Raw genomic sequence first — 12,861 nt, 5'->3', positions numbered from 1 at the left:
CGGTCGTGGTTAACAGTATACCTCAAAAAAACAAAAAAGAAAACAGTATACCTCAAGGGCAGGGCTTGCCATGCAGTGGCATGAGCTGCTGATTGGGTTGCCGTATCCCACATGGGAATGTCTAGGATCAACCCTGTCCTCCTGATTCCAGCTTCCTGCTAACGGGCATCCAGGGAGGCAGCAGGTGTAACTCAGGATCTCTCCACCGACAGGGGAGACCCCCTTGGAGTCTTGGGGGTCCTGGCTGCAGCCTAACCTGGGCCTTGCTGTTACGGGCAGTTGGGGATTAGGGAGAATGAACCAGTGAACTGAAGAGCAAACTCTCTCAAAGTCCCTGGCTTTTAAGAGAATATACCTTAACCCTTGGAATGTTGCTCTCTCCTCATGTGGTTGGGATGAATCCAGGGTGTTTGGCATGCGGGACCGGCCGGTATTCATCCCCACACCAGTGGATCGCTACCGTCAGATTCTCCTTCCTGCTCTGCGGCTCTGCCAGGTGATCCTCACGTCCAGCATGGCCCAGCACTTGCAAGCAGCAGGGCAGGTAAGAGAACTTCTTTTCTCAGGAGTTGTACACTACAAAATCCTCATTTTACAAACACAGAAGAAATTGAACATGTAGAAAGCTGACGTGAGTAGAATTTAATCTTACTCTTTGTAGCAGATGTAGGTCTAAGGGGCCAGTGTGGTAACATAGCCAGCTGATCCCTGTCTGCAGTGCCAGCATTTCATATGAGCACCAGCTTGTATCCTGCTAAGGGCAGCCCAAGTCCTTCGGATCCTGAAGAAGCTCTGAGCTCACAGCCTCGGATCGGCTCAGCTCCGGCCATTGCAGCCATTTGAGGAGTGAACCGGTGGATGAAAGATTGATCTCTGTCTCTCCTTCTGTTTCTGTGAAATCAGCCTTTCAAATACAAATCAATCCTCAAAATACGTTGAGATAGGAAACAAGGCCCCCAGTAGGCACTGTGCCAGTGCAGGTAAAGCTGCCTGCTCCTGTAGTGGAGTGCCAGTTTGAGTCCCCATTGCTTTGCTTCTGAAGCGGCTCGCCCCTAAGGCCCCTAGGCCCTGTTGCAACATGGAGTTCCTGGCTCCTGGCTCATTTTGCTTCTCTCTGCCACTCTGTTTCATATGGATATGTGAATAATTAAACCTTTAAAAACAAATAAGAAAACAGACTTTATCTTTAGTCTGTGTTGAATAAACACTTTTAATTAACCAGTAGAATCCTAAAATGGAGAGCAAGTGATTAAAATTTACTCTTTTAAAATGAAAGTGGTTATAGTGAGAATGAGCTCTCTTTTAAGAGGTAATTAAATCAGGTTTATTTGGAGGAGTATATTGTGTTTTGCAGAAAGTACAGAACATAGATAATAAGGCCACACTTAGAGAATGATGACTTGAACCAAGTGAATTCTCTATCAGATTTCTTTTCCTTTAAACACCAGAAATCATTGCATTTCAGTGAAACCATCATATTATTTGTTTGAATAAATTAATGCAGTAGTGACCAGCAGTAGGGGTTGAGCCTCTCCCTGCGTTGGCGTCCCATATGGCTACCATTGTGGCTTTTTGGGACGTGAACTGGCAGATGGGCCACATCTCTCTCTCTAGCTCTCTGTCTCTCCATCTCCATAAGTCTGCTTTTGCAATAAAAATAAAACTGAAAAAAAAGTTAGTACAGTCTGTAATTTATCCTTGCAGTGATTAATTAGGCTCATTTGCATGTATGCGCAGTCTCAGGAACTACGTCCTAACATGCTCTGGTTTCTGGACATTTTGTCTGCTTCTCCTGCTGTCAGGCTGAGCCTTCTCTTGTCAACGCAGATGTTGCTGTTTAAGTTTTCATTTATTTACTTTTTAAAAGCAGAGCAGAGTTATATAGAGAGAAACAAGCAGAGTGATGCCTTCCCTCGGCAGGTTCACTCCCCACACAGCTGCAACAGCTAGGACTGGACCAAGCCAAAGAGAGAGAGCTGAAGTGGAAGTGGAGCAGTAGGGGTTTGAAGCCTATGGAATGCCAGTACTGACATATGTGGCTTAATCTGCAGTGCTGCAGTGTCAACCCCAGGAAGCTTCTTTTTTAAAACATATACAGGTCACTGAATTTCATGTCTAGCAGTTGTGGGGGAGCCCAGGCACCTGTGTTAAAATACAGAAAAGCACATAGTGCCTGAGTGTTGCAGGTGCTTGCATGGCTTATTTTTTATAGTCTTTGCGTTGAGATAATTCTGTAGTTGAGATAATTCTGCAGTTGAGATAATTGCAAGTCCTCTGTGATGGTGATAGGGGACGGTTTGGAGGTCAGGATTTTATCTCCTTGGTTTACCAGGAGAGTTGGAACCTTTTATGCTATTGTCTTTGTGTCAGGGAGTCAGCTCTGTAGTCATTTCATGTCTTCTTCTTTTACGTTCTTGTACCGAAGGGTCCTACACTGGTTTTATCGTTGCAACGTCTATTATTTGTTGAAACTTCTCTACAGTAGCCTTTACATGCTTGATGTGTCAATCTTTATCTTTCTTGTGAAGCTTAGTTTAATATTTGCTTCCTGAAAAAATAAACCTAAGTATAGAAAACAGTCTTTCTTTTCCCCGTTACCTTGGATTACATGCGTCAATATTACTGGAATAAATCGTGCATGTGACGATTTGCTGCTCTGGCTCCTCCACTCCATTTCTGCTTTTCCCTCGGCCTAGGTGTTGCAGTTCCTCATTGCGCACTCCGACACCATCCAGGCCATTCTGCGCTGTCAGGAGATGAGCGCGGGGTCCCTGCAGGAGCTGGCTCTGCTGACGGGGATCATCAGCAAAGCTGCGCTTCCCGGTGAGTCGACTCTGCAGTTCACCTACTGCTACTGACACGGACGTGACAGGGTCAAGTTCTGTTGCTCTGCACCTGTTCAAGGATGTTTCAAGGATGGGAAAGCTAAGGATCTATCAGTATAAAAAACTTTTGAAATCTGCGTGTAGTTTCTTTATAGTGCATTTTCCACAAGGCTCTTGAACACTTAGCAGATTTGACTTACTTGAAATAGATACTGCTGGGCCCTGTGCGGTGGCCTAGCGGCTAAAGTCCTCGACTTGAACGTGCCAGGGTCCCATATGGGCACCGGTTCTAATCCCAGCAGCTCCACTTCCCATCCAGCTCCATGCCTGTGGCCTGGGAAAGCAGTCGAGGACGGCCCAATGCTTTGGGACCCTGCACCCGCGTGGGAGACCTGGAGGAGGTTCCTGGTTCCCGGCTTCGGATCGGCGTGCACCGGGATCTTCCTCTCTGTATATCTGACTTTGTAATAAAATAAATAAATCTTTAAAAAAAAAAAAAAAGAAATACGTACTGCTAACAGCATTGGAGCAGTGAGTTTACATTCACAAAAAATGACACCTGCTCATTATAAAAGCTCAGAGATGATAAAGTCATGCTACCTAGCAGTAAGTATATGTAAGCATTTGGTCAGGAGCTTTCCAGACATTTCCCTGTGCATGTTTGTACATAATAGAGCTACAGAGACACGGGATGTGACTTATGACAATGGAATTGCCTTTTACATGCTGTTTTTAAAAACAAGTATTTCATGTTACTTGAAACTAACGAATTTTCAAAAGCTTAGAAATAGGGAGGACTGCTGGGTTGTATACAGCTTTCTTCACTGTGAGAGCGCAGGGTACAAAAATCACTATCAATAAGAAACAAAGATTTGGGGAAAAGAAAGATTATGAACAATTATTTGTATGTTTTGGATCTTTTCCCTATTATAATTTGTTTACCTTGTAGAATCATTTAATTGCCTCATGTGAAAGACGAAGTGATAGTTTTTGTGTGTTTATTGTTTGTTTAAGATTTATTTATTCGGGCCCGGCATGGTAGCCTAATGGCTGAGGTCCTCACCTTGAATGTGCCGGGTTCCCTTACGGGCGCCGGTTCTAACCCCAGTGGCCCCATGTCCCATCCAGCTCCCTGCTTGTAGCCTAGGAAAGTAGTCAAGGATGGCCCAAAGCCTTGGACCCTGCACCCATGTGGGAGACCTGGGAGAGGCTCCTGGCTTGCTTGTCTCAGCTCTGGCTGTCGCAGCCACTTGTTGGGTAGTAAATCAGCAGATGAAAGATCTTCCTCTCTGTCTCTCTTCCTCTCTGTGTATCTGACTTTCAACAAAAATAAATAAATCTTTAAAAAAAAAAAGATTTATTTATTCATTTGAAAGGCAGTTACAGAAAAAAAAAAGAGAGCAAAAGAGATATCTCCCTAAATGTCCATAGTGGCCAGAGCTGAGTTCATATGAAAGCAAGAGCCAGGAGATGCGTCAGAGTGTCCCACTTAGCAGGGAGCTGCATTGGAAGTAGAGCAGCTGGTACTTGAGTCAGTGTTTAAAGATTTATTTATTTACTTAAAAGTTAGAACTGCAGAAAGAGAGGGAGAAACTGAAACAGATCTTCCATTTTTTGATTCACTTCCAAAATGGATGCCATGGCTGAGACCGAACCAGGCCAGTCAGGAACCTAGAGCTCTGTCCTGGCCTTCCACAGAGCTGACGAGCCCATACGCTCAGCCTCTCTTCCTCTGCCCTCCTGGGCACATTCAGGGAGCTGGATCAGAAGTGGAGCAGCTGGAACTCGAACTTGCAGTTACACGGGATGCTGGCATTACATTTAGTGCTTTGATTTGCTCAGCTACAGTACTAGCTAGCCCATTGTTTCATATTTTTAAAGACATGGAAAAGAAAGTAATTTACAGTCAAATTTAGCAAGTTTTAAATTTTCATAGCAATAAATTAAAGATTTTTCTTGTAAACTTTAAAAACTTCCTTTTGGAAGCAGTTCTGTTTAGATCTGAAGTTTCATCCAAGTGTGCATTTGCTGGTGTTAGTACATAAAAGGTACTGATAGTCTGTGAGTTCGTGCTTCTCGGAGTGATTTCATGGAATCTCTGTTCAGGCACATAAGGACCTTAAAATATCAAATCTTCACTTTCTAGTTTTGAACGCCTTTGTTATAAAACCATTTTAAAACATTCAAATTTTATAGGTATTTTAAGTGAGCTTGACGTTGACGTCAATGAAGGCTCGCTAATGGAGCTCCAGGGACACATTGGAAGATTCCAGGTAATAAATTTTTCCATTTTTAAATCGCACGTGTAAGACATGTTGCAGAACATAGCAGCCCGTGACTCGTCCACTCCATTCTGCTCTCTAGATTTGGGCATCCTCTCTCGGCTGCTGTAATTCTTCCCTGTCGAAATTACACACTTAACAGCTACTACTCTGACTTTGCAAATTGTCTTTTGATTTTGTGTAGAGGAGAATTCATAGCTCTTTAATGCCTTTCTTCCACTGTAAAGTATTTACCTTTTCCACTCCCCTCCTTGAAACCAAAAACCACATGTACTGGCTTTTTTAGTCTTTTGACTGTTTTCCTTGGTTGGCTGAACTGGAAGCAAGATGTCAGATGTTTTATGGTGATTCGGTTCTGCCGAGTTTGTGTTTTAGATATCCCTCAGGAAAGAGGGGTCATTGATTTTAAACATTCAGCTGGAAGGCAACAAACGTCTTTTTCTGTCTTAGCGCCAGTGTTTGGGACTCCTGAGTCGCTTTGGTGGTTCCGACAGACTGCGTCAGTTCAAATTTCAAGATGATAATGTGGAGGGAGATAGAGTGAGCAAGAAAGATGAGATTGAGCTGGCTATGCAGCAGGTAAGCAGGGTGAGAACTGTGGAAGTCTGTAAGGCCCCTGAGTTAGGTGGAAAGTTGGTACCGGTTACAGGTACGAGTATTTTTACAAAATGATTCTTAACTGTGTCCTCTTTGAAATCTAGATGTCTCTGTCTCGTGGGTGATTTTGTGGCTAAGATTCTAACTCCTGCTCTTCTGTCGTTGTAGATTTGTGCCAACGTCATGGAATATTGCCAGTCGCTCATGTTGCAGAGTTCGCCCACCTTGCAGCATGCTGTGTGTCTCTTCACCCCCAGCCTTTCGGAAACGGTTAACAGGGACGGGTCCCGGCAAGGTGAGCCGAGCTTTCATCGCCGGGGTCCGAGAGGGCAAGTTGAAAGTGGCTTTTAAAAGAAACTCTACATTTGGCAAACAGACTAAGTCATCACTTGGGGTGCCCATCTCATGTGTCATTGAGTACTTGACACTGAGGTTTTTTTTTTGGTCCATGTGTGTGTCTCGCTCTCTGCCTTTCCAATAAAAATGGAGGGGAAAGAAAATATAAGAGGAAATAGTGCCAGACCTCTGTGTAAGAAAGCTCAAAAAAAATAAGAAACTTGAGATTTCCTGAGGATAAATGTGGAAGAGCTATGGGGAGAGAACAGTCTTAAATAGTACTTGAGATTCCAAGGGAAGCCTCCAGAACCAGAGAGTGTGCTCACTGGGTGAAAATAGGAAAATACAAGATCAATCTGTATGTTGCATCATGCTAAACTGAATTTATTGTCTAGATTGGGTATGGCAACTGCAAATGTGATCCAGTTGGAAAGATTTGGAATGTGAGGGCCAAGTCATGGGCTGGTTAAAGTTGTTACCCTCAGTTTCTTGGTCATGGTGATAGAATGGACTTATGCTGATTTCAGGAAGCCTCAGGTCGATTTCTTTCTTTTTTCGTTCTCCCCCCCCCCCACACTCTTTTTAAGGTTTACTTATTTTTATTGGAAAGGCAGATTTTACAGGGAGAAGGAGAGACAGAAAGATCTTACACCTGCTGCGTAGCTCCCCAAATGGCCACACAGTTGGAGCTGAGCTCATCCAAAGCAATGAACTCCCATTTGGACTCAGAGTCCCAAGGCGTTAGACCATCCCTTGCTGCCTTCCCAGGCCATGAGCAAGGAGCTGGATGGGAAGTAGAGCAGCTGGGACACGGCACCCATATGGGATGGTGATACTTGCAGCGAAGAATTAGCCAATTGACCCATCATTCTGTGCCTCCAGGTGGGATTTCTTTCTTTCAAAAAACAAGCAGCTAAAAGTCACTGTGGTACTCATGTGGCAGACCCAGATGGAGTTCCATGCCCCTGGCTTCGGCCTTGGCTTGACCCAGCCCTGGTTGTTGGAGGTATTTGAAAGATGGAGGAAAAAAAAGTGGATTCATCTAAGAAGAGCTATTGATGAGACAGTTTTTCAGTTGTGATCAGGAAGCCCAAACGTGGGTTCGCGTATGTGTTTTGGGAGGGAGGAAGAGAGGACATGGACGTGAAGATTTGTAACTGAGCTCTCAAGGGGTCCTCACCTGACGGAGAGGATAGCCTGTCCGCGTCCACACTGAAAAGTATGGTCAAGGTCAGTGCCTGGCCACACTGACTTTTAGCTGCTTGTTCTTTGAACTATCAGTGGTATTTAAAGGGAATCTTGGGTTGGTTTTAATAATAGTGTACAAGCCCTGCATTCCAGAGCTCTTCTCGTTTTACAACAGGTCTTTTCAAAGTCATGCAAGCTTCTTGTAAGTGGAATGTTGCTTTGTGTTTTCAACTCCATTAGATTCGCAAGCTGCTGTGGTTCCCTACTGGCGCCTGCCCGGTTTGGGCATTATCCTCTACCTGCTGAAACAGAGCGCTAATGATTTCTTCAGCTATTATGACAGTCATCGACGAAGTGTCAACAAGCTCCAGAATGTAGAGCAGCTTCCCCCAGATGAGATCAAAGAGGTATGAATCTTAATGAGCTTTGGGGACGTGGGCAGTCACTGCCTTTTTCCTGTGAGGGCCAGGGTACGGGTCTAACTTGGGGGGAAAGAAAGATGCTGTGTGTCATCAGAGTAGCACTCTGGTAAGCACAGCATGTCTTGAACAAAAACAGCGAAGCAGCACCTGCTCAGGAAAATAGATGGCCAGCTTGGATGATTTATGCTCTAAAATATGTGCTGGGAAACTAGGATTCCTGTTGGCAGTATGTTTGTTTGCTTTCAGTAGAATGTAGTTAGGCATCTATGCATCCCCCCATCTCAGTGTCCATTTAGTGTTATTTATTCATTCATTTAGTTACTTACTTAGTTGTGAGTAAGTTAGCCTGTCAGACCCGACTGCCATCTCTGTCTGAGAGCTGCAGCCACGGCCGCGAGGGCTCACCTCCTTTGCCATTGTTTTTAATTTACATAAATGCATAGAGTTTATTTTTTATTATTATTATTTTAAAATTTATTTATTTATTTTTATTACAAAGTCAGATGTACAGAGAGGAGAGACAGAGAGGAAGATCTTCCGTCCGATGATTCACTCCCCAAGTGGCCGCAACGGGCCGGTGCTGTGCCGATCCGATGCCGGGAACCAGGAACCTCTTCCAGGTCTCCCACGCGGGTGCAGGGTCCCAAAGCTTTGGGCCGTCCTCGACTGCTTTCCCAGGCCACAAGCAGGGAGCTGGATGGGAAGTGGAGCTGCCGGGACAGGAACCGGTGCCCATATGGGATCCCAGTGTGTTCAAGGCGAGGACTTTAGCCGCTAGGCCATGCCGCCGGGTCCGTCCTTTGCCATTTGGGAGAGCTGAGCTATAAGGTGTCCCTTGGTCAAGTTCCTGAAACTTTTTGGTGTCCCATGGCAACCTGGATGTTGAGCCAGTTTGCCAGTCCTGATTCCTTTCAAATTTTCTAACAGATTTCATATTGCTCTTCTCAGTGGCCAATTCCTACCACCTCTTGCTGCTCTTCTGATAATTACGGGGCACAGCTGTTGAGTGTGTGCAGTCCAGGTCCTGAGCTATGTGTCCTAATACAGGGGACAGGCACTGATGTTACTCCCATTTGTCAGTCAGGGAAACAGCACAGAATCTTGAATAGCTTGTCCAAAGACACATGGCTAGTGGGAACCTGCAGCTTAGAGGCGGTGCCTGTCCTTGCAAGAACTGTGCTCGTCACCCATGGTTTCTGTCCAGCTCAGGAGACGTGCAACTAAACCATTCATGGCCCTTCCACTCCATGTGTGTCAGGGCAAGGGTAAGCAGGCAGGCTTCGGTTGGTGAGGTTTTTGTCTAGATGTGTGTATCTTCTTCACAAGTACCTGACAGTGCTTACAGAAATGCTGCATGATCTTGTCACACCTTCTGTTTGGTTTTGTATTGTTTAAGCATGACAGGAAATTCTAGCTGGACGGGCCCATCAGCAGGCAGGGACACGCTTTTCTGAAAGGCAGCAAATGGAGTCATTGATGAATTTGACTTTCTTTGGCTCTTCCTCCGTTACATTTTTAGAATTAACTGGCACATAAGGAGTCTTCAGAAAGTTCATGGACAAATTTTTTTGTACCAAAACCAACTTATCTTTTTATTCTATTTTTCTGTAACTTTTTGAAGTATGCTGTTGTTTCCAATGCCATGACAGTGTGGCACAGGGTGGTATTTTAGTACCTGTTCTGTAATGTGTGATGATCAAAGCAGGCTCCTTGGCATGCCCATCACTTTAGACATTTATCATTTCTGGACTTGGGAGCTTGCACTATGAACTGTTTGAAGTGTATGTTAAATGTAGTCGAGCACCATTGCCCTATGTGTGCTGTAGAACATTACAAGTGGCAAGGCATTCTCTTGGGAGCGACACTGCCTTTAAACCCTACTTGGCCCTTGATGTACCATTGTGATGTCCAGGGGAAAAAGGGCAACCTAGAAGTCCACCTGCTTCCTTAAGCTCGTCTGATTCTGGGTAACAATCCGGAAGGCTTGATGGTGGGAGAGACAAGGCAGTCTTGAGGCGTATGCGGCAGGTTCACATGTCCCGCCCCGGGAAGGCTGCAGTGCAGACGGGCAACAAAGCTGTGATGCGTGGGGCCCGCCGGGGGCATCTGGAAGACAGCCCGGCTCTCCTGTCTGGAGAATGTGGACTTTGTGTTCACCTGCGAGAACCTTGCTGGGACCAGGCACGTGGTTGTGGCCCGTGAGGTGCCGGCTGCAGCCTGTGTTGTGCCATTCCCCCGTGAGGTCACCGTGCCAAATCAGAACATTGATCCAGAGCGTGGGAGAACTTCCTTTCCCCAGGCTTCGGGCATCACCACTAAAATATCCGGGGACACCCTTGCAATCCTGAGCAATGTGCAGCTGACGAAGTGGAGGCCAGCCGCGCCACACTGCTGGATGTGCTGGACAGCTCTCTCTCCTTGGGCTAATCGTCCGGCAGCTGTCAACCTAGAGCCTGGAAGTGCTGGACGAGTGCCAGGCCTCATCCAGAATGGCACTCTGGCTTTCTGGAGAGTGTCTAATGTCGCTAGTGTTTGTGGGTGACTAAACTCCTGTTGCTTTCAGTCCCCCATTCTGTCATCAGTGGGTACAAGTGGGTCCTGGCTTTGTCTGTGCAGATTGAGTGGACCTTCCTGCACGCTGGAAAGGTCAGAGCCAAGGTTGAGGCCAAAGGAGAGTGGGAGGAGTCAGATGAGGATATGGGATTCGATCTCTAACTAATTGCCAAGAAGTAACAAACTGACCAGTTTTATATGCACGCCTGGACCACATCACCCCTCTACTCTCCCAGTGCTGGATTCTGCCAAGTCAATTTCCAGATTGCGTATTTGTGGTGTTTGCCTTTCTGTGCGTTTTCCAACCTAGTGACTCAGTTTGGAAATGACAGGCTTTCCTTTTTGAAGGCCAAGTGGTATTCCATCTGTGCGGGAGGGTGTGCGTGCGCGTTTCTTTGTCTTGGCGATTGGGGATACTGCTGCAATCAGTGTGAGAGTGCAGCCACTTTGTTGACATATGGATTCCCTGTCCTTTGTATATGTACTCGTTACTGTCATTTAGTAACTATCTTCAATCAGGTTATAAACTGGTTTGCAAGGATGTGTGAATGTTGTTACATTTGCCGTAGCTACCTGCTTATGGTAGATTTTCATTACATTTACTTCTTACACTTTACGTCATCCTCCTAGTTGTGTCAGTCTGTGATGCCTGCTGGTGTTGACAAAATCTCCACGGCCCAGAAGTATGTTCTAGCAAGACGGCGTTTGGTGCAGCTGATCAACAATCGAGCTAAGCTGCTTTCGCTTTGCTCTTGTATCCTTTATGATCTTTCTGTGTGGGAACTATTTTTTTTTTCTTTTAAGATGTATTTGTTTATATTGGAAAGGTAGTTTTACAGTGAAAAGGAAAGACAGAGAGAGAGAGCTCTTCCATCTGCTGTTTGACTTCCCAGTTGACCACAGCAGCTAGGACTTAGCTGATTCAAAGCCAGGAGTGTGGGCTGCCCACGCCGGTGCCGGGTCCCAAGGCTTTGGGCCGTCCTCCACTGCCCTCCCTGGCCACAAGCAGGGAGCTGGATGGGAAGTGGAGCCCATATGGGATCCTAGTGCTTGTAAGGGGAGAATTGGCCAATTGACCCGTCACACTGGCCCCAGAGCAATTTTCTTATTCTTGCATTATTTGGGTGTCCAAACCAGATGGACATAGTAACTTATTTTTTCCAAGAATGTGGTTAAAAATGTTTTCAAGTCACTTTTGTTTCTTTGTCTCTTACAGACGGGTAGCAGTGCTGAAAATAGCTGCAAGTGCTTTCTGTCTAGGAGCTGAGGACGGGGCTCAGTTCCTCGCCCGTAGCTTGGCACGGCCTGCTGTTTCCTCTGGAGACATCTTCACAGGAACCTCACCCTGCTAGACTGAACTTGTGGTTATTTCATTAACGAGTACATTCTCCTTTCCTCTCCTGAGAAATTAATGTGTAAAAACATAGGCCATGCAGTTTTCTTTAACCTGAGCTCCCACCTGCAGTTATCATAGAGACCTGCCTGTTTGTCCTTTGGCGCCACCTGGAGTATTACTTGTTACATTGCACACCAACAGATTCCCACGATTCCTTATTTGCCTCCAGAACCTTATTTAAAAACAGACGACTTCAAGGTAAACAATTCTGTGTTTGTGAAACACAAAATGCCTTTGGATTTTAGTATCTTGAAGAGCTAGTTACATTTTTATTTACTTTTTATCTCTACGGGTGACTAAGAGTGATCATTGAGAACTACTTTATTACTAGATACAGCTGTTTGTTCTGTAGTATACTTCTGTTCATGGGAAGTTGGACTGAGCATAAGAATATTCTAAGAGCCTGCTCATCAGCTGTTCCTTGGCTTCCAGGAGCTCGGGGCTAATCCAACTCCCGAATCCCCTTACAACAAATAGTCTTCCAGCAGAATGGCGTGGGTCAGCACCCGGGCAGTGAGGCTGAATCTGTGTCAGGGACAGTCCTTGGTTGCATCCCTTGCTGAGAGTTGGAAACAGGAGTTTGCAGTCTTGACTTGTGGGATTGCATTGTTAGCAGGTTCTCCCACTGTGTAGTGTAGAAGAGAATATTTCAAAAAGTTCCTAGAAAGTGGTCTTAAAAGAGCAGCTAATTCATCGTGTATATTTTCCATGAAAGTTTTAAAGAAGACCCACTGCGTACGCACTTGCCAAACTTGTTTGTGACTTTTATCTCTATAGATGCCTTCTCGGAAACAAATCTAGATTTTAGAAGTGGGCTGACAGTAGTAAGCCAACATGATATAGACCAGGTAAGATTTGATTCTTGTCTCTCTCTCTCTCTCTCTCTCTCTCTCTCTCTCTTTTTTTTCCCTTGAAGTCAGAAGGAAGCCTGGCCTAGGAGCAGTAGTAAAGTTGTGAGTTTCTGGAATGTGTGCAGGGACCTGACCTGAATGCTAGCTTGGACATTAATAGCCGAGTGACTAATGGAAGCCTCTATTTCTTCCTTAGAAGTGGGGATGATGACCTCAGAGCCTGGACAGGATTAAATGGGACTTCCTACGTGAGGCTCCAGTGTAGCGCCTGGAGTGTGCCAAGTGTTTGTAACTGGGAGATGTTCTCCTCTGGAACCCCCTTGATTAGCACAAATCAAGTTTCAGTCACAAGATGTCATTCAGCACTTCATTTTTCAGGAAATAATGTGATGGTGTGTTTGAGAGTAGCCG

General features: G+C 45.5%; 1 protein-coding gene across 1 annotated transcript in view; it reads left to right on the top strand.

The window, feature by feature from the left end:
• NUP205 (nucleoporin 205) overlaps positions 1-12,861 on the top strand; it is a 64,055-nt gene that overhangs the window by 49,151 nt on the left and 2,043 nt on the right. The window contains exons 34-42 of the mRNA XM_058681308.1: positions 406-544; positions 2,697-2,823; positions 5,022-5,098; positions 5,558-5,686; positions 5,873-5,999; positions 7,469-7,635; positions 10,834-10,957; positions 11,669-11,797; positions 12,377-12,447. Of these exons, the coding sequence (XP_058537291.1) occupies positions 406-544; positions 2,697-2,823; positions 5,022-5,098; positions 5,558-5,686; positions 5,873-5,999; positions 7,469-7,635; positions 10,834-10,957; positions 11,669-11,797; positions 12,377-12,447 (1,090 nt within the window). The remainder of the gene's footprint in view (positions 1-405; positions 545-2,696; positions 2,824-5,021; positions 5,099-5,557; positions 5,687-5,872; positions 6,000-7,468; positions 7,636-10,833; positions 10,958-11,668; positions 11,798-12,376; positions 12,448-12,861) is intronic.

The sequence above is a fragment of the Ochotona princeps genome, chromosome 25 (assembly GCF_030435755.1).
Source record: "Ochotona princeps isolate mOchPri1 chromosome 25, mOchPri1.hap1, whole genome shotgun sequence".
Lineage (NCBI taxonomy): Eukaryota > Metazoa > Chordata > Mammalia > Lagomorpha > Ochotonidae > Ochotona > Ochotona princeps.
Note: the sequence above shows the minus strand (reverse complement) of the source record. Positions and strands in the feature narration are given on the sequence as shown.